This window comes from Gambusia affinis, linkage group LG17 (assembly GCF_019740435.1).
Source record: "Gambusia affinis linkage group LG17, SWU_Gaff_1.0, whole genome shotgun sequence".
Lineage (NCBI taxonomy): Eukaryota > Metazoa > Chordata > Actinopteri > Cyprinodontiformes > Poeciliidae > Gambusia > Gambusia affinis.
Window position 1 is genome coordinate 1,099,140 of NC_057884.1, and position 26,232 is coordinate 1,125,371.

The following is a 26,232-nucleotide window of genomic DNA, read 5'->3' on the forward strand; positions in this document are numbered from 1 at the left end:
CTTATCTGTTCAGTCAGCGCTCACACCCTCAGAAACCAACACGTTTTGTCCGTTTTGTATTTTTTAATACTCTGCATTTGGATACCACTAATTTATCTTGGTTTCAGTCAAGTCGTGTTATTATTTAACGTTATAGTACTAGAAAATACCACAATCAATTTTAAAACAACCCACTCTGTTTCTGTTCGATTGTGTTTCTGAAGAACGTTGTTCTAGTTTGACAGAAAGGCCTTTAGTAGACTATTGCAGTGTTAGATACATGGATCATGAAGAAACAAAGATATTGTAATCAAGTGATGCCATATTAGATGCAGCATACTTTACAGATGAATTTTAACACAGCTTGACTTTTGTTTCTTACAACGTAAGTTAACTTTAGTTCTGATATTTTGATAAAGAAATGCGCAGTTTAAACTACAAATATTTAAAACAAGTACTTATTTACATCATAACTATACCTTTTGTCTTTATTATAGAGATTCATTTTATAAGCTCTGTTACAATTTATCTTTTGTCTTCTGATTGCCATTAATCTGCTTTGCCAGTAAAGCAGGAAATTGTCCCTTCAAAACAAAGGCATCACCACTCAAACAGGAAGTTAACAATAGTTACAACTAATTAAAGATGCAATAGCACTTATACCTTCTAAGTTATTAGTAAGTCATTTGCACATAGTCAACATCCACATACTGCAAAATGTCCTTACACTTAATCTTGATTTGTTGTGTTTGTTTATCAGTAAGATCTGGAACAAAACAGAGTAACATGCGAAATGTGTGTGAATCTACTGTCAGATTCACACACTTTATGACACTGACTTCCACTGTTCATTTATTAGGTTAAAGTTGCTTATTTGAGCAAATGTCAGATTTTAATAGGACAGTTTTTAGTTAAAAATGGTCTAGAAATGTATATTTTGGGCTAATTCTGCATTCAACAATCTGTTATTGCTATTGTAGCAGCAGTATCCCTCTGAGTTCTGGTCAGTCCATCATCTGAACATGGAGAAATTATGGAACAACACCAAAATATGAAGACAGTCTGTTATTGGTCAGTGACGGACTGACCAAGGAGAACATTAATCAGGGAAGCAGATAAGACTCCCTTGGGAGCTGTGGAGGAGCTGGGCTTTACGGAACAGAAGCAGGAAGAACGTTGCAGTTTGCTAGAAGTACTGTAGGACACGTGAAAAAGGTCGAAGGGGCTCCTGATCAAATGAGATCAAAATTAAACTTTCTGAGCTACAAGAAAAAAGGTAATAGTAGTAGAAATCTGACAGTGCATGGCCCCTGAACACAGCATCCCCACGTGAATCGTGGTCAATGGAGCTAAATACAGGATCAGGAAAGTCTGATAGCCTGTAAAATATGATACAGGAATGTGGATTTACTTTCCCTTGAAAGAGATGCCACAGCACAATGACTCTAAACTTAGAGCCTCAATTAGGAAAAGGTTTAAATTAAAGCATTATAATGTATAAGGATGGCCTATTCAAAGTCCAGACCCAAAATCCTTGTCAGAATCAGTGTTAAGACTTGAAAATTGAATTCTACAAATGTCCTTATCCAATTTGAATGCACTTGAGCTGCTGGACAAACCTTTTAGTCTCTAGATGTGTAAATCTACAGATACAGACCTGCAGCTGGAACTGCAGTGAAAGGAGGCACCACCTACTGACTCACAGGCTGTATACAAACACATATCCCACTTTAAAATGTTGGGAACAATGTATAATTTTCCTTCCAGATTAGAACTGGAAGAAAAATGCATAATTAATAGAAAGAAAGAACAACACACAGGGGAGCACACATTAAAGCCAGATATCGATTTATTTGGTATTCATATTGAAACCAGCTACATATAAAACCTTTTGTGCATGTCCTTCGAGTCATGCACAGCATTGCACTGTAAATATGCCACAGCTTGACATGTTGTGTCTAAGTAGAAAAATAAAGATATTATTTACATGAAAGAAAACAGTCTTTAGTTTAATCCTGCAGAAAAGCTGTTTAGAGTGGGAACAACCAGATCTCATCCTTTCAAAGCAGACACTGTTCTGAACGGTTCAGTTGTTCAGCCAGAGGTGGCAGTGGAGAGAAAAATGTGAACACTCTGCTCTGCTAACATGTGGCCTGTTGAAGGGCATGTAAGGAAGAGGAGATTAGTGGATCACTAGCCATCATTCAGGGTCTGATGAGCGGTGTCCAAGAAACTCTCTGCTTAGTGTTGAAACGTTCTTCAGCTGCTGAATGGTAGATTTTTTTTGTTTTGTTTCACATTCGGTCTGTTCCATTCTGCACTTCATGTTACTTCATGTCACATTTCCACAGCTCTGATGTATCCCGTTGGGCAGCAGCAGGGGTCTACATCCCGACGTCTCATCAGAACATAAAATGTCTTCTGATGTTCTAATGAGGCTCATTTGTAACATTAACACAAATAACCTTTAAACAGGTACTAAAAATATTTTTGCCTTAGGCTCACATTTCTGTGTGAATTGATTGCTGTAATGAATGAACTTTTCAATTATGTTCTAATTTAAGGTTGAATAACAATCAAGCTTTCTTTAGTAGTCATTGTTTGGGAAATCTGGATTTTGAGAGGAATGCTATGAGTGAATGAAGTGGATCCAGTCCCACAGCTAGACTGTCTTCTCCAAGATGTCCATCAGATCCAGATGTAGGAAATTCTGGCACATTAAAACTAACTGCATGTGGAGAGAAAAACATGAAGGTGACAAACAGGAAAGGTTCTTGCAAAGTTCTGTGGGAGCAGTTCCAGCTGCAACAATTACAACGAGGCACCTTTGCAAAAACCTTTTTATTATTGTTGTTTTTTTGCAGCGCCATCTAGTGGCCAGCCCTTCTGTCCTCAGGTGAACAACAAACCAGAGAACCGGAAACCTTCATTGTACTATTACATAAGACATAGCTGTAGTCATCCTTAAACCCTGATGCATTCACTGTCCTGGGAGGGGAAACTTATTTTTGTCATTACTTGTACATTATGCACAGGGTTGCTACAGATTTTTCATTTTCAAAATCATATTATTTTTCATTCTCTGATATCTTAGTAAAGCCGTTTACAATAAATTTCCAGCAGATATTTTAGCTATCTTTTAGAAAATTGGATTTGGGGAAAAAGTCTGGAAATGATTCACTGCATTCCATAAACAACATGTGTGATCGTAGCTGCAAATGGACAGCCCTTAAAGGGACAGTTGAAGAGTTTTAAAGTGAGGTACCGTCGAATGGTTGAGAGTAGTTAATATCTTACAGTTGTTTCAGAACCCATGGTGGCTCTCCTGCTGTCTAGTCCTCAGCTTCATGGATTGTGTGATGGTAAAATAAAATGTTTTCTAGATATTTCCTGAAGCCCCGCCCAGAAACAGCTTTGATTTGGGTGAGAAATGACATGAAGTGATTGGAACGTCCAGACCAGCTCAACCTTCTGGCTGCTTCTCTGATATCTAAATGATCCTCCTGTGTCTTTGGCTCCACCTGCTGGCCTGTCTTCTGCAGTTACATTTAGTTAGGACCTGACTGAGATGTCTGTGATGAATGACTGTGACTTGTGGTCTGCACTGAATAGCTGCATGTGAGGATAAAGACACCCTGCTCCTGCTCTCCTCCACGCTGCCCTGCAGGTCTGCAGCTTCAGGGTGGGAGCCTTTGTCACCTGGCTCACCCTGCTCACACCGCTCAACAGGTTCTCCTCAGGGGGAAGAGAACAGTCTCTCTGCTTCACAAGTTTCTGTTGATAAATGACCAAAGAAATGCACCATGAGTTTGAGATTCCGATTCACTGTTTCATCTCAGAATCCAGGGAGAAACGTCTGAAGCAGCGTTTGTGGTTGATGCTACAGAATGCTGAGACCCTCCAACGTCTGCACCAGGTTGACGCCAACAGGCAGAGCCACAAACCTACAACACACAGATATATTCAGGTAAAAACAGAAACGGCAAACAGCAGCTTCATGAAAACATGAACTTACTTGTTCCCAACCATTAGACATGAAACTTCAATTTGAAGGAAAAGTGAAAGAGTTGACAGTTAATCTGGAACATTTAAGATGTTAATTCCTTCATAATGAGTTTTGAAGGAGTCCTGATCTGGACAGACTTTAGTCCACACTGGTTGTGTGAGGTTTTTATTTCGGCTTTTCTTTATCGTTTTTGGTTGTGTTTGATTTTGGATACTCTGTATATCTCCCACTTTCTTGGTCTTTAAGAGAGTGAACTTGCATTATTAAGGCATTATCAAAATATTACTTGAAAAAGGTCTCAAAACAAAAATTTTTTATTTTTTTTTTGTAAAAATTACTGGAAAAATTTATCATCCAGCAAAATTAGTTCCGGTGACAGGCCCAAGCAAATTTGCAACTTAAACTTCTGGAATCGGATCTCAGCTCCGTTGGTATTTTGTGGACTGTTTCATAAAAGCCACAGACTTAAACGAGGCCTGCCAGTTCTGACCGGAAGCAGTCTGAGGTCCAGGCAGGATGAGGCAGATGAAGGAACAGCAGAAAATGTTTTCTACCTAAACGTTGATGTGAGCTCCAGTGTTGGCAGAAGCAGCGGTGATGATGATGGAGGAAGACAACAGGAGCGGTGGGGGACGTGGTGTCTGGAGACACGGTAAGACGAGCCGGGGCAGCCATGTTTTTGTGTAGATGGGTGTGAGGGTTGCAGTGAGGGAGGGGCAGTGGAGTCACTTGGGGCTCGTAGCTGTGGGAGTGGGGGGGTAAACCAGGGCCACGTCGACCCGCTCCGAGCCGTTCTTTGGACAGATGATCTCAGTCAGACCGTCGGGCCGCGGCTGGCTCAGCAGCTCACCTGGAACAGGACGACAGCACAGGTCAACACCAGTACACCCAGTACTCCCAGTACACAGAACATTTACACACAGTAGACCTGACTCTGAGTCAGGTTTACATTTTTCCAGCTCAGACTCCTGAAGAAATTAGAATGTTAAATCTATGATGTCATTCATTTTGTTGGCTCAAACTGGTAAGCAGTAGTGCAATTTCTCCACTAGGTGGCAGCAATATATCTCTGTGACTGTGCTGAGATGAAGGTCAGTCATGCATGTGTGTTTGTGACTGATGAACAGATCTAGATACGCTCCACAGAGCCTGAAGGCCTGAAGGCCTGAAGGCCTTCCCCCTGAGTCTTCCCCCGGCAGCTTAAAGAAGCTTCAACCTTCTCACTGATTCTCTTTTTCAGACGCCACTGGTGAACTTACAGGAAGTAAAGATTGTTGTAGAAAACAAAACCAGAGAAACCATTATTCTCAGTGTTGGAATGGTCCACTAAAGCAAAAATACAACAATAATACACAAAGTGATGACAAAATTACAGGAAATATGAAACACCTTTACTGTCTCATGACAGAGCATCCCATTGTTCTTCCTAGACATATTGATGCGAGGTCAAGCCATTTTCCTGCACCACCAACCATTGTTCCTGCTTGTGGCTATTTTTATGATCCCCTTGGCAATTTTGCGCTTGAAGAGATTACAATAAGGGAAAATTTTTATCCAAACACCCTCCCCCCCCACCACCACCACACACACACACACACACACACGCCCACGCACACACACACACACACACACACACACACACCCACACACACACACACACAGTACAGATGCACTGATCCCAAGCCCGTTTCTCCTACGGGCTAAAAACAAAAACAAGCTGCAGCCTGAGGGATCAACAGAGATCAGCACAATGTGACTGTTTCCAGTATTTTTCCTCCTTTTCTGATAATCAGCCCTGAGCAGATTAAAGTGGAGCAGAGGAATATCCCTTAAGCTTTCAAATCAAAGCACTTTTCCCACCCAAATGGAAGCAACAACTTCTATTAAAATGTAACCATTCAGCTGATTCACACCTGAATATAGCAGGAAGCATCAGGTACTTAGTGACATACAGTGTAATGTAATAACTGTATTCAAAGTCAAAGCGGTAAGAAAAACTGGATTTAATCTGAAGAATGATGTCTTCATCCTGACAGCATCTGGCAGATCATTGAGATTCTGCTAATCTTTATTTTGTTTGTTAAAAACACACAAAAAAACATTTCTAAAGACACATATAGACTGAGTTTGAAACACTATTTTGTATGTGAAAACAAGTTTTCTTTTCAAAAATATTATTGAAATGGATCTACTGTAATGTGTGCATGGCAGGACAACAGTGTTCCATCCATGAGCGAAACTGTTATTGGACCATTTCTATGAATACTGTCAGGTTTTGATAGAAATGTTCTTTCTGTCTTCTCTAGAAGGAGAAGAAAACAATTGAACAGGAATAGAACAGAGTTTAATGTTTTGCAGTTACTGAGTGCAGTTTCCATTTTAACCTGCTGAATGCAGAAGAAGCAGTTCTGAACAATAGACTTTAATATGAGTTGGCCATTAGGAGGAATATTTCTTCATATGTTCACATTTTAATCCAGGAGGGGCACACCGCCTTCACCCCCAACCCCTACAATTTCCTTTCTGTTGTTGGATTTCAACATCTCATTCAGTTCATTACCCTGAGGAGCAGAGTTTGATCCAACTGAGCTCTGAACAAGTTGAATGATAAGACAAGAATGTTCTGAAAAAGAAGTACAGCCAGCTCTGGGCTCACGTCGTCATGACAGCAGGCAGGAACAAACAAAACCACAGCATCACTCAAGATGGTGGAGGAGCAATGAAAACTATTCCTGCTGTTCCATGGTGGTTGACTAACAGCTTCATGGGCGCTGTGTCTCAGTCACCTGAAGATGTCTGCGTTATGTTCCAGAGCCTGGGTCTCCGCTCACATCCTGCAGTGATCCGATGATCTGGTTTATCTGGTAAATACCATATCCTGCCCCAGCAACATGCCAACTGGCTGGAGGACAGGACATCTCATGCCTTCATCAGAAACACTGACCAGATTCGCCACAGCTATAGAAGTTATGCAAGAGATATTCAAATGACTCAATAATCTCATATTTTGATGATATGCACAAACTGCTCTGGGGAGGATTCACTCACTTCTGCATGTCAAATGCTTATTTGGGATCCAACTGCCAGCAGTCCAGCTTAGCTTCTAACTAATTCAGTGAATAATTATTTGTCCACTTGCAGCCATTTACAGAGCATAGCTATGTCTTCCCTAGATGTAAATATGGAAATAAAATATAATGACACAATGATGTCAGAGCAAACAAAACAGATCCGGTCCTGAGGCAGCAAAATGCCAGTTCTTCATCCATCATCTCAGGCTGTCCTGCCATGTGATTCCTCACATTTAGAAATATATAATGTGTTCTAAATGGAAGGAAAAGATAGAAAACAGTAACCCAGCAGCTTAGGAAGCCCAGAGGGTCATAGTTAAACATTCCAGCAGGAAGGATCTAACACATGCTGCAGCATCTGATGACCTGCCAGATGTTGAGATAATCGATGCAGAAAACCCAGGATTGTCTGAATAATTCCTGGCAATCCTATTGAGATTATGAAAAGGATTCCAGCTCAGGAGCTCAGTCAGCTCTAACAGGGAACAGCAAACTTTCACAAGCTTTCACATTAGTGCTGTTCTCATACGGCATTAATAAACGTAAATAAGTCTGAATTACATTTTAATTTAATATTTTAAGATATGCAATTTATTTAAAGGCCATTCTGTGTTTTTCAGCCATTTTGACTTTGTATAAAGATACTAATAAGTTGAAAAGACAAGATGATCTGTTTGTTGTAGAGCCACCTTTAAGTTGACCTCATCTTATCAGGCAGCCTTCCAGATCAAACAGAAACAAGTTCCAGGTAAAAGGGCTGGATATGCAGTCAGCCGTTATCAGCACAGAGCTCTCAGTGGAAATCAATACGCTCTTGTTCATGCTAATGGAATATGCAGCTCTGCAAACTATTGACGGGTTTGGGCCGGACAGGCTGCTGCTCTGTTTGCTTTGTGCTAAGCTAACAAAGAGAAGGAAGTAAGCCCACATTGTTTACCAATGAAGCATCACACGCTCACCATCTCTGCTCAGAGTGTTGAGACTAAAATCAGGCTCACAGGCAGTACAAAATTACTTTTCATACGGATCAGGTCTGACTAATGACCTGCCGGTTGGAAACTCAGAAATCTGATCTTTTTCCAATCAGTAAAGGCAGCACACCTATGTACTACTCCAGTCTTCTTTGAGAACCATATCACTGAGAGAAAAAGTCAAAGTTTGTTGTTTTCAATATCAATGATGTGTTTAGAAAATAAAAGATCCCTACAACTGGAACCACGGTAGATTTCAGGGGTCATTAATACTCCAGTGTTGAAATTTACCACCCAAAACAAATTCTTATACAAAATTACTAGATTACATTATTAAAATGTTACAAAAAAACAAATACATTTCAGTATTTACTGTAGTAGATAAGCTGGTTTTTAACATATTTTTTTTAAAAATATAAAAACATACTTTTTTTTTATCTTGGAAATAACAATATCAATACCCTTCAGACATGTTGTGTCTATTTTATTTTCAGGGAATCTATAAATGTCTTTGTTCATGTTTGAAGGACAATCAGCCTCCAGTCGCCCTGCAAAAATGGCTGGATGTTGTTGTAATGTAGCTCTTAAAACTACAGTATGTAATCAACCATATACTCTACATATTTGTAGCCTAGCAGATATCAAGCAGGAGGGTGTGACTGACAAAGCTAAGACCCTCCCCCTGTCCCTGATTGGTTGTTTTTGATCACTGGGAGGAAACAGAGGAGCTTGATTGTTTTTCAGTTCATCTGTCTGTATTAAACTGTTGGGACATAGTGACAGTTTAAAAGTTATATATATAAAATGTCAACAATGTCTGACTTTGCCGAAGCTAGCTGTGGTAAAAAGGACAAGGGATCAGAAACTAGTGAATTGTTAGGCAAGATTTTAAAACACAAATTTTAGACGAAAAAAATCCTACAGTACTGTGAGCTCACAGCACCAACATTGATATCAGAGAATACATGAGATCGCATTATAGATATCAGATGTCTGCAGGTGTCAACAGGAGGAACAGAGGCAGAATGAGAGCAGCTGAGAGCCGGAGCCTCCAGCTGAATCAGCTCCTCCTCCACTTCCTCTGTCTGACTGAGAGGAGTCACACTGTGACCCTCACAGGCCTGATTTCAAAACACAGGAATGCTCACCCCGACTGCAAAATACACAATGCATCCACACACACACACACACACGCACACACTCACACACTCCTATACACACACCTCCCTCCACAAACACTGCAGGTAGAGGAATGACTTTCTTTGGCTCTTACTGTTCTCCCCCCCTCCACCCCCCCACCACCCTCCTTGGCTTCTCCTAAATGGTTTCCAATCGCAGCCATAAAAGGAAACGGACACTTCTGCCTGAGCAGCAAAAGTTTTCCTGTCTCCAGGAAACTCCCACTGGGATGTCATGGCGAGTTTCGAGGGTCTGCTTCATTCACAAGCTTCAGCACAACAACTCAGACTTCCTATTAAACTTCCTCTTCCATTGTGAGTGTGTGTTGTCAGGAAGAATGGCTGGACTTTCAGGATTTCTTTATCACCTGGTCCCATAGTAGCAGAGAACAATGAACAATGTGTTTTCTCTCAGACTAAAGTATACATGCTGAGATTCTGACACAGCCTGTCAGAGACCTCCACCAATATGATTCCAGAGCTATTTAGTACCAGAACCACTAAATACATCTTGCATTAAATAGTACTGTCAGTGATGTTGTTTTTGTTCTATATTATGTGTTTGTCTCTGGGGTTTCTTGGTTCTCCTTATTCTTCTCCTCTATTCTCTTCTCCCTCTCCACCTTTTTGCACCACCTCTCTCTCTTTCTTTTTTTCTTTTCTGTTTCTGTATCCATGACATTTGATGTAAGGCCTAAACCCAGAGCAATGAACCCGGCGCAGAACCAGTTGGTCTTCTGCTTCTCCATCCAGTAGAGGCACATTGAGGGACTCTGAGGGATGAGAGAATCACTCTGCTAAATCAGCAAAGTTCCTATTTCACTTTAACTAGTCCACTTCCACTAGCCGGTTTTTGTGTCTGCAGGGGACATAAATACTTCTGAGGAATGTTTATCTAAGGCAGTGAAGAATTATGTACATTTGTATGACTGTTCATTAAATAAGTACTATAACAATAACTGAGTGTCAAATGGCAGAAACCTCCTGGATGGAAACGGAACAGGCGGAGCCAATCACTGGCCACGTTTTCTCTTACATCACGGACAACAACTTTTTGCAGCAGTTTGTGTCAACACAGGAACAAACTACATTCTAGGCAGGGATCAGAGTTCAACAGACGACAATTTGATAGAGATTTTAGAAAACCCAGCCTGACTCCACAGAGCTGACTTCAGGATTCAGGCCCAACATGGAGCTCAGCCATCAGAACCCTCCTAAGCTTCAGGTGTGATGTGGCCTTTCCAGCAGAAACCAGAGCAGCGCCACCTCCCACAGCGACAGTTCAGGTTGCAAGGCTGCACAAGTCTGGAAGCTGGGCGGCATGACTGCCACTCATAATGAGGTCGCTGTGTGCAGAGGACGAATGGGTTCACAGGAGCTGCTGGGAGGCTGGCAGAGGCCACCGGCACAGACGGAGGATTAACACAGCAATGTGTTAAAAGCGTGGATCAACCAGACCTGCACACACACATGCACACAAAATTCTGAAGGTTGAAAAAGTACACTGTCTCAGGAAGTGATGTACCTTATTTCAGAAAAGTTCTCCTCATCCAAACATAAGAGAATACGTTGGAAAACTTTAACATCTGATATAAAAATGTGGAACTAAGGAAAGTGAGTCCGGCAGAAGCTGCCAGGCTGATGATGTCAGCTGTCACTGTAGCTTTTTATCTCTTTCGATCCTTTTTGATAAAATGAACAATAGCCTGGGCTGCCAGTAGTGACAGTTTTGGGCTCCATCAGAAACTATAACAGCTCTAAGGAGCTCTGCAAGCCTTCACTAACTGCACTGGATGAACGCATGATGTGTGAAATGGAGCAGAATGAGCGGGGAGGATGGGCTCAGAGAACCGGCCCACACTGGCAGTTCAGCGCCTTCTGGGGAACTCAGCATCATTTTCAGGAATGTTTGGCCCGGAAACATGACTGCAGATGCTGTTTACAGAAACCAAGCTGAAGTCTAATTCAGCTAGAATGGAGGAAAGTGTGTTCTGGGCTGGACAGATTGTTCCTCAGCATACAGCAGTGAGGCTCATCACTCCTCTACTATCCCTCCACTAAATCACTTTTTCTTTTAGTTGTTACACAATTATTCCTCTGAAATAATTATTGCCAAAGCAAACAGAAAGTCAGTTTTCCATCCATCCATCAAATCATTTCTAACCATGTTTCTATTTACAGAGTTGCAAGGGGCCAGATGCACCATGCTGCTCCCACTGCTGCTGAGGGGAATGTGGAGACCAGTTAGGCTAACCTGCATCGTTTTGGACTGTGGAAGGAAGATGGAGTACCAGGAGAGAACCCACCAAACGGCCTGCAGAACCCTTACAAAAAATCCCATGAAAATCACATGTGACTTTCACATGTGATCACATGTGGTTCACACAAATTTTTACATGTGAATGATGTGAATCACATGTGAAAGCACATGAATACGTGTGATTTTGGAACGTTTCGTGGTAAAATCACATGTGATTTTTTGGTGGATTATGTGATCCACATGTGATCACATGAAAATCACATGTGATCACATGTGATTTTCATGGGATTTTTAAGTAAGGGAAAGGCTCCAGACTAGGATCTGAACCCACAGTTCAGTCCTGGTTTAACTCCCTAACACATCCCATCTGCTTTTGCCACTTTTCAGGGACAAAAACAGATTATTTATCAAAAAGTAATATCCAAAGCTTCATACTTAAGGCTAATGTGGCTACAGAGAGTCTGCTTCAGATGAACTGACACTCGGTCAGGATGACACCCTGTGGATCTCTGTCAGCTGGAATGGGAAAACATGTCATCATAGAGCAGTTGTTAATGGCTGGTCTCTTTGTCTCTGTCTCTCTCTCACACACATGCCCACACATGCCCACACACACACACACACCCACACACACACGCATACACACACACACAGCTAGCAGAGCTGCATTTTTCAGAGGAATCAGAGCTTCTGTTAACCAGCTCTACAGGAGTAACTTCTGGTCATAAACTCTTTTATCTGTCAGAATTAATTACATGTCATTGATATATATATTCCAACATTATTTTAGAGACCAGATTTAGCAGATGAGTGGCAGTTATTTGCTTTTATAGGGTGATGATTTAAGGTCTTTTTTATAATGAAAACCGTTCAGCCTGCAGCTCCATGGCTGGCCCTCATCCCTGTTATTATGCCAACACTGTTGCCCTGTCTGGAGAGAAATCATTAAAGCAGATACATGCATGGTGGCTGGAACAGCTGCACTCAGTGTTGCAGGTGGATCTGAGCAGCACAGCAAGCTGCAGAGCAGCAGAGTGCAACGGCACAGACGGGGACGGAGAGAAGAGGGAATCCAGCTGAGCTGTCCAGTCCTCTGGGGTGGAAACTACCTTACATGTTGCTTGTTTTGAAATATTTTCTTTCAAGGTCAAATTGTGGACTTCAGATTGCTTGAAAATGAAATTTTATCCCTTTGCAGATTGATGGGAACCAACAATAACGTTTTTTCCCTTGGTGATGTATAAACACACACCAGAATGGCAAGACTTTGCTTTTCAGAGGCATTATCATCACAGTGAAGATAATGTAGATGAGTTCATAGAAACATTTCATTAACAAGACATGGCTACTGTGAACACCATGGGCTTAGAGGTGCACTGATCTATCATCTAGCTGATTTATCAGCACCGATTTCCTTGATTTTTGTAAATCAGTGATCGGCCGATACTTACATGGGAAGCCGATCTTATCCTCCGATTTTATCCTCCGATCTCAGCAAAGCCTACAAATCAACCACTGTCCTCTTTGCTCTTCAGAGAGAGGTTTGACTGACAGGCCAGCCCACCAGGTCATGTCTGCAGGTTTGCAGTTAACAACAGTCACCCCACTGTTGTTAACTCAGTGACTTTCTTGGTATATTTAGCCACATTTCAAATACAAATATTTGGTATCAACCAAAACTGGAATCAGCAGTTTTAAAGATCGGCTTTTTAAAGATCGGCTGGAAAACTTCAATCGGTGCAGCCCTGCTTGGGCTCATCTGGACTTATCTTTTAACTTTTATTTGACAGTACTAGTTGACGAGTGCTGCTTATCTGAGGCTCTGACCTGATTTAAGTCATGGTCAATGGAAACCTAAATAGAAATGAAATGAGGCAGAATCCTGCTTACCGCGACTAAATGACTGAATGACCTCAGAGTCTACTGAGCTTCTCTGTTGCTCACACTTTTAGTTTAATCATGCTCTTAGGCTATCTGCACAGTAAAGTGAAAGAGCTCATAATGAGTTCAGAGTCCTGGCTGAGAGCAAAGGTTCTGTTCTGAATCATAGCAGCAGAACCATGGAGGTTAAACAGTCTTTCCTGGGATCCAAATGAAAGAGCAGATTAAAACATTCAGCCCTAAAATAGCAGAGAGCAGAGAGCAGTGGTGGCCTGAGGATCTGTTAACGTTTGTGTTCTGACAAATTGGTGGTTGCTTGTGGTGAGCAGCAGCAGCCGCCATATTGGCTTTAGTTACTCTGCTGTTTAGCTGTGAAAACAAGCAGCCACAAAGAGCCTCATGTTAAATCCAAATTGGACTTTTCAGCCACAGCAGAGAGCAGTGAAGTAGTAAAGTGTTCTGATCCAACTGCATCCTGAATCTTTACTGCACGACCACAACTGACTGCTTCTGTGTTTTTACTCCATCTCTTCCTCTCCTCAAAGCCCCCGGATGACCTTTCACCCAGAGCCTGGCTCTGATCCTCTGATGGGCTCTACCTGCTAAATAAGAGTGCTTCCTCTCCACTGCCATCCCGTGCTTCCTCAGGGTGAGACAACACTATCCTGAGTAAATACAAAAACTGATTATGAGGATTTAACTTAAAAAGTTTCAAAACTATTTACATTTTATTTGTATTTATTGAGTATTTATTTAACCAGAAGTTTTCTTGAGGATTTGCTCTGTTGCTGCTGAAGAGATTATGCTCTCAACAGACTGATAGAAGATCTGGACCATCTTGCAGCAAGCCTTGAAGTCCAGTATGCTCTGTCCCTTCTTAAAGTCCAGACTGCTGTCCTTATGAACACTGAGGTATTTATATTCCTCAACCATCTCCACTTCACATTGTGGCTCTTTGCAGCCCCAAAGCTTTGAAACTCCTTTACAACCCTTCTCAGACTGAGACAGATCAGTGGCTAGTTTACAGCCACGAATGTCTGAATATTATGAGAATGAACTCAACTGATTTGAACTAAATTTGGACCAGTTTGTCTTGAGATGGCATCGTCTCGGTGACCGGAGTGGGTGAGAAGCTCTCCAGGTTTCCTAACTCATTCATGATCAAAGCTGTGTGTACTAAAGTTCACACACACCTGACTGAGTAAGCTGCAGCCTGACTCATGTGAGGAAAGAGCAGGATTACTGCAGGATGACGTAACAGGATCGTCTCTGTGCCGACACATTACTCACCAGCCAAGATATGAAACAAACCTCCTTTCATCAATTAACTCTGAAGGAAGAGTTAATTAATGAAATGAAGGAAAATGTAATAAATGGTATTTATGGTTGTTTTTTTACCTCACAAATTAATCAAATGAACTTTGTTGGAGCTCACGTTGGTTTGTTGACATGAATCATTTAAGGCATCAACTTACTTCAGCAGATGCTGAAATCTGCTTTAATCACGTTTAAAAATTGATCTCTGCAGGACGGAGAGTTAAAATGTTATTCTTGAATTCTTTCTTGGACTGAGGAACTCATCAACATCACCATGGTGCTGATCTTAATCTGTTGGAACCCACACTGAGCTCTACAGTCATGATTTGTCTGCAGATTCATTTCCTAAATAAAACATCCAAATGAAGACTATAGTTGGATGTGATACTATCCATTTACTCAGAGGTTGGTACATCCACCAGCAAACAAAGTGCTCTGCATCCACCGAACTAGTACAGAGCTCATATCTGATCCTGGAGTTCCAAACTGGAACAGACATGTTTTAGCACATCACTGTGACAAACATGAGGCAGATAGAATACTGGGGAATGTTCTCAAACAACACATAAGATGGAAGCAGTGTGAGGATTCTAGCTGATTAGCATGGCTGAAATAATGAAACCAGAAAGTCTTAGTCCACTCAGAAGTTCCTCCTTCAGTGACTCAGAGGGAGTAAAGGGATCTGTTCAGACCTGTTGCAGATTCTCCAACAATAACCATCCTCAGGTTTCTCAGCAGAGACCGTCACCCGTCACCCGTCCCCTCCCTCTCTGACACACCCATCCTGTGAGGAGCGTCTCCGGCACACAGAGAAACCACAGCAGGTTCTCCCCTCAGACTGCTGCTCACACACTTTGGGTTGTTTTTAAAAGAAGGAACTGCAGATGACTTGCAGCTCCCCTATGAGAGAGCATGGCTCAATTCACACCCAAAAAAAAACATCCAGCTCATCAAAAAGCCCAGAGCTGATACAATCCATCCAGTCACTTACTACACCAGTCTGCAATTCCCTATACAGAGCTGAGAGTGATATCTAATTAACATGACATGCACCTCTTCCTCACTATGGGTGGAAGCCAAAGCAGCTGGAAAAAGCTGGAACATCAGTACAGATGTTTCAGTTATGGCTTTTAGAGTTTATGGTTTCTTCATTTACAGGACAGAAAATATAGGAGTTAAACTGACTGGACCTACTTTTTGTGTATTAATGATACAATGACATTAAATTGATTTGAAAATAAATTACTTTTTTCCAGATCGAACTGTTTAAAATAACTAAATCTAATGGAAAAAAGGCTTTTCTTCCCATTTTTGGTCCAGATGGTGTTGCTACAACTCTTTAAAATTAGTCAAGAGGACATAATCTAATCTCTTTTAGCTTCAGACAAAATATCTTGCTTTACTTCAGGATCTGTGAGTTACTATGGCAACGACCTCAAGGCCAGCATGAAGATTTACAACCAAAGCAAGAAAACACTTACTGGCACTTTAAATGAAACAAATGATCTCATGTTATCTCTCTATTTTATCTAACAGATTACAAGATGTTCTGGTTCTGAAGGACACACAGATGGACCCACACAGGTGATGACATCAAGGTTCTGTCTCTGTCATGCTCCTTACCAGGAGAAGGCCTGCTGTTTTGGGTTATGGGTTAAGTTAAGAACTAAGGTGTGAATTAAGCTGAAGTTGACAAAATGACACTGTATCCATGGTAATCCATGTACTAGTCTGAAACCTGTCATCTGAACTGACCAATGAATGACTTCATGCCTCTTTGTGAATCAAATTCTCTGATCAGTTTGTGGGATTTCTGCTTTTGTTTTATTAGTTTTATTCATAATTAGCACCTCTTATACTTACACTTGTCTCATGTTAAATGTTTTATTTCAATATACACAGTTCATTTGGTTTTAGTCTCTTCCTCATTATTGACACTTTCAGACGATAAAATGAAGAACTACAAATGGAAAAGTCTACTTTGACGTTTTTCACATCTTCATACTATATTTGTAATTCAATAAAAGTGGTTTTGAAGCTAACAGCTAAAAGGTCTGCTTCCTCAAAATGAAAAGTTGGAGGTCAGTGGCAGTCTGAGGACTGAGCAGCAGGAATGTGGGAGCTAATCAGGATAAACAGCAGCTCTGCTTCATTCAACATTTCACTCTGTCACTGCCAATAGAAAGCTGCTGCTGATGGGAATATTTAGAAAAAATCATAATGTTGTGGAACTTACCCAGACTTGCATAATTATTTATTTGTTTTTTTTCTTCTAAAATCTCAGAAAAACAGTTAACACATGTGTTTGGTGTTGAAATGTAACAGTCCTACTACAGTAAATCTTCTATAAACGTCTAATAATCATACCAGAGTACAGCATTCTACTCAGGCTGCATGCAGTCACTTAAAGAAAAAATAAATAAATAAATTATGAAGTTGTTGGAAGTGACTGAAGTGTCTCAGTTCTAATGTTTAAAACAGAGAAAGGAAAACAACCATATAATTGTTCATGTTTTAGTAAAATGTGTTCCCAGGAGGATTTTGGCATGGGAATGATTTAATAAGTCATCCAAGTTGCTTCAGTTTGCTAAACTTAAGCTTGAGGCAGAAGCATGAGCCCTCAGCCTGAACATGTTCTAACTGCTGCCTGGCTCAGGTTCTTCACAAATATACATGTGAAACAAATGAGTGCCGGAGCAGCCTGCAGCTAAAGCCGCGCAGCTGAGAGGACAGGACTCCTCTGCTCCGCTCCGCTCTGCTCTCTGATGCACAGGCTGCCACTCCAGAGTCATTTAAATAAGATCGGCTGCGTCTGAGTGCCCTGCTGCTCAGAAACTCAGGATAATCCCAGCAGATCCTGTAACTGGATTAAGAGTCCGACCACGAGCTACAGCAAGAATGAAAGTCCTGTGACAAGCAGCTGCAGCCACACGTGTCTTCAGGGGTAGAAAACACACACACACACACACACACACACACACACACACACACACACATACACATTTTACCTCCAAATGTACATAGAGCAAACAACTTGTTAATCATTTAACAGAACTACTGAAGCCTTTTCTGCATCTCTCTCTATCTGGTTCAAGGGAAAAATTTTACAAGCTGAATCTAAATCATTTTACCACAAAAGATTTCTTGTTTACTTGCCCATTTAACATGATGATTATATTCAGATATATACATCTTTATGATATTTTAGATAATTAACATATTTAAAATTGTTACAGCAAAGGGAAACAGGATTTCACGTTTTATGACGCTGGACATAATAAAAATGGTCTAAACCAAGTTGTAAAATAACTGTTGTATTAGCAGATTTCTGGAACAGCAGTAAACCTGACGCACAAGAAACGTCGGCAAACAGCCATTGGTTAAAGCTCCAGTATGTGACTTTTATGAAAAATAAATTTTTTATTTATTTGTTAAAACTCTCACTATGTCATGGCAGTATTGTATGAAACAGATAATCTATGAAAAGATCAAACTTCTCCCTGACCAATTGGCATCTAGATAAATTAACTCTGGTCAGAATCAGCCCTTGTGTAGACGCTGCTCAACGTGCTAATAGTTTATCATTCCAGGAAAATAGATTATCCATCATCATCAGTGGCCACACTGAAGACCCTGAGCATTCATTGAGGGGAACAAGATGTAGCATAGCAGAGAGCAAGAGGGAGGGTGTGAGCAGCTCATACACTATGTGACTGACAGCCCTAAGACCCTTCTCCTGGATCTGATTGGTTGTTTCTGATGGAGCGGCATATCTGTGAGGTGGCAGCAGGTCTATAAGGAGAAGTCACTCGGCTTTTTCACTGATAATCTGTTTCATTTTGCACTGTGAAGAGAGTGGCAGTTTTAACAAATGTTTATACTGTATGTAAAAAAAAAAATATATAACAGATAAATACTAGTATTTTCATTTTGCTCCAAAAGACAAACTTGAAAGAACACTGTAAATAAAACTATTATTGTGTTCAAGTTGTGCTAAAATGAGTTAGCTTATCAGTGAAGCTATTCTAGCCTAAAATAGCATCTCAATGCTAAACATGTAGCAGCAGCTCAGACATCCCAATGCTAATGTCAGCATTTCATTTCATTCACATTTCTAAAGACGTTCCATAAATCATCATAGCTCCTGAAACTCTGGAAAGCTGAATGGCCAGAACAACTTTTGGCACCAATGTGAATAAAAACAATAAATATCTTTGTTATTGAGCTCATATGTTTAATAATTTGAAAACAAATTGTTTCTTATTTTGGTGCCATAAAGTTTTCAAATAAAATGTGATAAATTGTTATTAATTATAGACCCTGCACTTAACTCAATTAAAAATCTTGATCCAGTTCCACCCCTAAAAATTAATCAAATCTAAAAATAAAGGTAAAATAATATATACACCCGCTTGCTGTTTTTAACAACAAAGCGCGCCTCATCAAAACCATTCCATTCCCGGATGATCAGCCATGTGACCACCTGTAGAAAAGCAGTTTTTCTGGCAGTTAGCTCGTCTGGAGCATTCATGTATCTACAGCACAAATCCAAGAGAGCAAGCCGTCAGAAATGACCTGAACATGTTTGATCTGTTTGGAAAGGCTGCCCAGAAAGTCAAGAAGGTTTGTTCCCCATATAAAGTATATGATGGTCAGACTTTGGTGTGGAGAGCTGTATTAGACTGTACCACAAAGATACCGGAACAATGTTGTTTAGACAAAGGCCATGAATCCCAGCAGCATGTCTGGAGAAAACCAAACACAGTGTATGGAGTACAAACATCTCACACCAACAGTCAAGCACGGTGGTGGGAGGGGAGATTATTTAGGCTTGTTTTACAGCCACATGAGTTTATGATGAACTCCTGTTTACCAAAGTATTCTGGAGTTAAACATGAAACCACCTGTCTAACCGCTGAAGACTGGTACAAACTGGATCATCAACTGGACGATGACCCCAAACATTCCCGTTTGGTCACCATTTCTGGTTCCTTTCTACAACCGAAAGGTACAGCAATGGTCCAGTCAAAGTCTAGACCACAAGCTGAATGAAACAATGTGCTGGGGAATAAACAGAGCTGTAGAGAAGCACAAATCTGCATTACTGCAAATAAGAGATATGGAGAAACCAAGCACTGTAAGGGTTTACAGCCAAAGGTGCTACATCAAGCAAGGGGTGTGTTTACTTTTTACAGCTTGTAATTTCTGATTCTTTTTCATTTTTAAAAAATAAGGGGGTGTGGTCTCCTATGTGTATATGTATACTTCAGGTGTGATTGAAATAATGTTTGAACTTGGTAAAAAGATCATTTTTAACCAAAGACGTGAAAAAAAGTTTTGTGTTAGACCACAAATGCACAAACAGACACTGAGCCTGTCGCAATACGCAATAAATCAATTAATAGCTTGATACATTAAACTAAATTCAATAGTTTTTATTTGCATGATTTATCATTACTCTCAAAAACTGGATGATAAGTCTTCAGTCTGGTGCTTTGGTCTTATGACGGTGCCCTGCAGCAGCTAGCTCAGGATGCTCAACGATGAGTTCAGGAGCATCAGGGATTTCTATGCTATTGAAGACAACCATAGAGGATGAACAACCTCCCAGACACAGATAAAGGCGCTCATCATTTGGAACTAGTGATGACTGGTGTGTTTTTCTTCCAGTCACATGGTTTCCCTGTAGCCATGAGGAATCCTCTGCACTTCAAATAGTCCAGAGCTCCTGCTGCAACAGTAATCCTTCACTGTCAGCTCCTGGAGCTCTGATGAGTCTGAGCCTCCAGGTCAGGATGAACTCTGCTTCATCTATTTTTATGTTTGTCTAATTTTGAACCTTAAATTCCTTGTGAAGCTTAGCGAGGGTGTTCACCACAGATGGACTGCAGTCACCAGGCCTCGCCACTAAAGACTCACTGTCAGTTAGTATGAGCAGCTAATGAAGAGAAGAAGAACTTACAGGACCAGAGAATCCAGACATTCTTCCTTCCTGTTTATATTTAGGTTGTGTTTAGTATTTTTGCAGGGTGAGCAGCGGTGAAAACAATTCAGCAGATTTACACTAAATATGAACGCAACAAAAGAGAAGAGAGAAGACTTCGAGCCTTCAGACCTGTGACATGGATCACAGGATGAAGAAAAAGGAGAAGATGCTAACAGTCCAATACACTCAACCAACCCAGGCCTTTGGGGTTGGTTGAGTGAAGCCTTCAAACGGAGCGGATCATCTGAGGACAAAGTGTGTTTAGTCTCTGTGGGTCCAAACTGCATCAACACACTGCAGCCACGAGGATCATGTCCATAAAAGGCCAGATGAAGCAGATCTCCTTACACACCATAGCTATTATACCTACTCCTGTGTCTCTTTGAACTTCAGGCTTTCAATAATCACTCCTTCTGTTTTGAATGTTTTGATTTTTATGGAGTGTGCCTTGCTGTTTTCCTCTGACCAGATAGAAACGTCCCTTTCAATCCTGAAACGGTAAATCTTTCAGCCTCTGTCCACATGACTCTTTCCTCCCAGCAGACCTGCAGCCTGTTTCCTCTGAGCACAGCTGAACTTCACCCAAAAACTGATCCAGCTGCTTTTTCTAAATATAATAAGCAGGAGGAAATACCTGCACAGTTGCCAGCACACAATGTGCCATAAAAGTCTGAGCCTTTTCTATGTGTTCTGCCTCAAAGACAAAGTGAAAAGCTTGCTGGTGAGCAGGAGCAGAATGAGTCCTGCAGGAGGAATTTCTGTCTTTTATCAGGATGACTGCAGCAGAAAACAACTTGTTAAACATCAGCACTGTGATCACTCTGCTGTCACACTCAAGCTATTCGAATCAGACACACTGGCCAACATTTCACACCATGCCAGACATGAACACTGCAAAAAGCCAATTCCCAAGCCATGACCACTGAGGCAGAAAATGAATCATTGGTTCAAACAAAAATATGTTCAGTGGAAATGATTCTGTGCAGATCTGCAGGAACAGAGACTGGATGATCTCCCACTTCCAGTTTCTTCAGAATCTTTTTGTCCTCTGGCCACTGGGAGTGTAAAACTGTAAAACATTAAAAAATGTATCACAGACCTTCAAAATAAAATGTGCGTTTGCAGTTTGACATCCAAACACTCATTGAATACGATCAAAAAGATTCTGTACTTTAAATTCAGACAGTGAACAGCCCACAGAGAAGCCTTCATTTCAGAAAGCATCCCAGGCTCGTCGGCCTTGGAAACATGGCATATCAACATTTCAAGTCAAGATGGAAACCGTCACCACAATACCGCCTCCTGTTGCAATAACAGATGACTGGTTTATGTACAGTGTGAAGAAAGATGTGTGTCAGAGCTCCTCTGTAAAATGTGTCAAAGTACGTAAAGTTATTGGGAGCTAAAACTGATCATCTAATTAGATCAGTTTTAAGAGTCCTGAAAGCTTGAGAATATCCAGCATTACATTAGATCACATGACAGCAGCAGCTGACCAGTTCTACCCCATCCAGTCTGCAGCCAGCAGAACCAGAGCCCAGCATTAGAAGCAGGTCATGATGCAGCCGAAGCCTGACCAGCACTGAGGATTATTTCTGTCCCTGAGGAAGGGGGAAGAGGCAGCAGCTTTGTTCCACCTCCATCCATCCCCCACTGACGGAGGCTCCTGTCTCCATCTTCCATGGAGCTGCATTCAGAATCAGGGTGTGGTTGAATCTGATTACTGACAGCTGCAGTGGTTCAGCTCATATCAACACAAATCCTCCTCTCACAGCAGAGGCAGACAAAGACAAAGACAGAACGCCGTCTAATTTCACAGGTCAGCCTTCACTCAGACACCATCATCATCATCATCATCATCAACATCTGCTTGTGCCCATCTAGTAGCAACCTGTTCAGAACACCAAACTGCTAAGGATGGATAATCAAGTGTCCTGGGTGTTAAAACCACACATAATGACACCAAGCCTTAGATTATGCTGAATTATGATTTTTGTTATATTTTGCAGTAAAACAAGTTGAAGAAGAAAAAGTATCCATCATGATTCAAGCATCACCTTCAGTGTTAGATCAGATGGTTCCAGACTGTACTTCAACAGATCATTTATGTTCTGAAATCAACAGAAGAATTTCTTACAGGAAAAAGAAAATAATGAACCATGTTGGTGAACTCCAGTTAGCAACCAGAGTATTCTCCTGATAAGGAAGTAATATAATCTGCTGACAGCTCTTCCAGATTGTGTCCACTCAGGTCAAACACTATCTGTTAGCTCTGCTGGTAGCTTTCAGAAGTGTTCAACTTTGTAATGATGCTTTTTACTAAATAGACTGAATATTTCCTGCACTACTCCCAGTTCAGTGTGGTTCACGTCTGTTAATAAACCTGGATTAAAGACGCTCACCTGGATGAGCTCAAACAGGACTTACCCGGGAAGGCATGCGGGTTGGACGACCCTCTCTTGAGGCACTTGGAACAGATAATATGTACATTATAATGCAGGCCAGGCCACTCCTGCAGCAGCATGTTCAGCTCCTCCACCAGCGGAGTGACAGCCTGCCAGGCAGTCCAGATGTTAGGCAGTGAGGCGTGGCTAGCGATGGACAAAGTCTCCATGAACAGCTTCCCCTTAGAGGGCTGGTGGCTGATCACCACTGGGACCTTCCCCCGATAGGCAAATATCTGATGCCTGCCATCTGACCGCTGGACCACATGGTTGTTGATCTGCACACTGAAGCGTGCAAAAAGTCCAGGAGGAAACAGGAAAGGGAAGCTGTACTGGATATAGAGCTGCTCCACTGAGAACAAGGGGCTAAGATTCAGAGAGTTTCCTCCCACTGAGTCTTCTAACCGAGCCTCTTCACTACTGACATAGCTGGGAAACTTGTACCACACTGTGGCTCCATTCAAGGGCTTGGTACGAGGTTTGTTGATGCAGTAGCAGACACCCATCTTCTCTAGCAGCTCCATAATGAGGTGGAGGTCCTGCTGTGTCTCAATGTGTGGTCTGAGGAGCAGGCGGATGACATTGGAGGGCAGGAGGCCATCATGGAGGAAGCCCTCCAGGTGCTGCTGAAGATGAGTGACTCTGAGGTTCTCTCCCTTCTCATCCTCAATAACTAGACTCACTCTCCCCTTGTCACCCCTCTCCCCTTCAGACAGCAGCCGGTCCAATAGAGTGGACTTGTCCCTCTGAAAGAAGACATTAAGAATTGCAATAAAACGTGGAAGATTGTGGAAAACATACTCCTTCAGTGTGACGCTGTCCTCAAAGTAGAGCAGCTTCCCACTCTCATGCAGGTAGGACAAGGCGCTCTGCAGTCGGTCCTCTGTGAGTCCCGCCTGGAGGCCCAGACGGGCTGAGCTCCACCATGACAGCCACAGATCTTTGGATTTAAAGTGCAACTCCTCCAACATCTGCCAGGACTTCGGCAGCACGCGGTGAAGGTTGGGGAAAATCTCCCTGTGGTCTGCAACCGACATGAGTTTCTCCCTCAGCCGCTGGATGTTCTTCTGGGTCTCTGTGCAGCTAATGCTCAGGACCGGGGACAGGATCTGCAATCGCTGATTAAGCATGTACTGCAATTGAGCTTTCTTGCGCCTCAGGTTCTTGTCACTGACACCATAGAAGAGAACGTGTGGGCTGGAGGTGCGGACCTTGTAGCCTTGCTCCAGAGCGAGGTCTACCTGCTGGACCAGGCTTCTTAGACATTGGATGTCGCTCCTCTCCTGGAGGCCTATCTGTCTGTGTATGTCCAGAGTTTTCTCCTCCACCTCCATCTCTCCACACAGGTCTGCATGTGTCCCCACCAAGCACACAACAGCATGGGGGACTTTAGCGCACAGCAGGTGAAGGAAATACCCGATGTGGGCATAAAAGTTCTTGGGCGAGTAAGCTTTAAGATTGACAACGAGAACATAGAGAGCACCGGGGGAGAGAAAAAAGGGTTTGATGAGGTCATAGTTTAGGTTCCCTGACAAGTCGTACACTAAGAACATTAGATGGCGATCAGAGTCTGCCACCCAATTAGTGACTTCTATTCCTTTATTTCCCTGGGTTCCTCTGACGTCCTGCTCAGTTGGTACCAAGCTCTGTCTCAGTTTGGTCTTCCCAGCATTTTTTGTCCCCATCAGAACCAGTTTGAGCCATGGCTTCACAGCAAGCTGAGACTGTGCGAGTTCCTTCTGGTAGACAGCAATGTATGGGATTCCCTTCATGCACACCTCATATGGAGGCTGGATGAGAGGGTTATCTTTCACCTTCCAAATGTTAACCCTGGACAGCTTGCCAAAATGATCTGGAAGAATGGCTATTTGGTTACCCTGTAAAACAAGTTCCTCCAACTTCTCCAGCTCCACAATGGAATCAGGTAGATGAGTGATGTTGTTGTTGTCCAGCCAAAGATTTACCAGCTTCACCAGCTGAGCAATTCCCTCTGGAATATTAGTTAGTTTATTCCTGCTCAGGTACAGTTCCTCTAATCCCGTAATGCTTAAAACAGTCTGTGGAAATTCAGTAAACTCGTTAGAGGACAAATTTATCATTTTTAGTCTTTGCAGCTGAGCAAAGGATGAAGGCAGCACTGTGAGGTTGTTTCCATCCAGCATCAGGCTCTCCAAGTTGTGCAGGTGACAGAAAGTGTCAGGTAAGGAGGACATGTGCAGACTGCTGAGCCACAGGATCTTGGTGGACTTCAGTCTCAAAATGTCAGCTGGCAAAGCCTGAAACTTGTTCCCAGAGAGGTCAAGCTCCTCCAGCTCCCCCAGGGCCAAGATCTCAGCAGGGAACTGGTTCAGCTTGTTGTGATCTGCATCTAGAGTTCGCAGTTTGCAAAGGCTGGTGAAGGACCTGGGGAAATCGTGCAGGTCGTTAAAACTGATGTCAAGTTCCTCCAGAGTCTGAAGTGCTCCAATCTGAGCTGGAAGGTTCTGGAGTTTGTTGTGACTGATGCAGAGCTTCTTCAGTCCTCTCAGCTGCCCCACACCATCAGGCAGGCTTCTCACACAGTTGTGACTCATGTCAAGCTCTACCAACTGCCCCAGCTCAAGCACCACCCTGGGCACAGCGGAGAACCTGTTCCTGCGGAGGATGAGGATGCGCAGGTTGTTGAGGGTGGACTGCAGTCCGTCCGGCAGCTCCTGGAGGGAGTTGTTTCCCAGGTTGAGCACCTCTATGTCGGATATATCGTCGGGCAGGATGATCTGGTTGTTTTTGGAGCAGAGGGTCAGCTGGCGGAGGTTGCTCCGCAGCTTCCTGGAGCGGAGGGCGGCATCCCTCCACAACCTGGCCGTTTTCAGATTGTTCTCCGTTTCCTCCATGGCGTTACACCCAGATCCCTCCTTCTCCTTCTCCTCCTCCTCCTCGTTGTTTTCATTGAGAGTTTTCATGATTCCTGAGCGGGCAGCATGGTGGACAAAGTCCCTTAAAAACCAGCGCTCCTCCGATGAATAAGCCCTCGGTCAGAAGGGGGACAACAGCCCCTCGGTATCGGCTAATAATCAAGTGTTGTGGCAGGAATGGGAGGGGTTCCTGCGGCCGCGGAGACATCCTTTTCTCCTGCGCCACTCAGCACACAATGAGAGCA

General features: G+C 42.4%; 1 protein-coding gene across 1 annotated transcript; it reads right to left on the reverse strand.

Moving 5' to 3' along the window:
• Positions 1 to 1,810: 1,810 nt before the first annotated feature.
• On the reverse strand, positions 1,811 to 26,036 carry mfhas1 (multifunctional ROCO family signaling regulator 1). Its single transcript, XM_044144821.1, has 3 exons — positions 23,077 to 26,036; positions 4,540 to 4,835; positions 1,811 to 3,923 (listed from the first exon to the last, which is right to left on the reverse strand). The coding sequence occupies exons 1-2, from the start codon at positions 26,033 to 26,035 to the stop codon at positions 4,711 to 4,713; spliced, it is 3,084 nt and encodes a 1,027-aa protein (XP_044000756.1). The 5' UTR covers position 26,036; the 3' UTR covers positions 1,811 to 3,923; positions 4,540 to 4,710.
• Between the last annotated feature and the right edge of the window lie 196 nt (positions 26,037 to 26,232).

Excerpts from the sequence above, each read along its gene's own strand:
- mfhas1 (XM_044144821.1), bottom strand. The coding sequence starts at position 26,035 with ATGAAAACTCTCAATGAAAACAACGAGGAGGAGGAGGAGAAGGAGAAG. Across the intron at positions 4,836-23,076 it reads CAACCCGCATGCCTTCCCGG|GTGAGCTGCTGAGCCAGCCG; the intron begins GTAAGTCCTGTT and ends GTCCTGTTCCAG.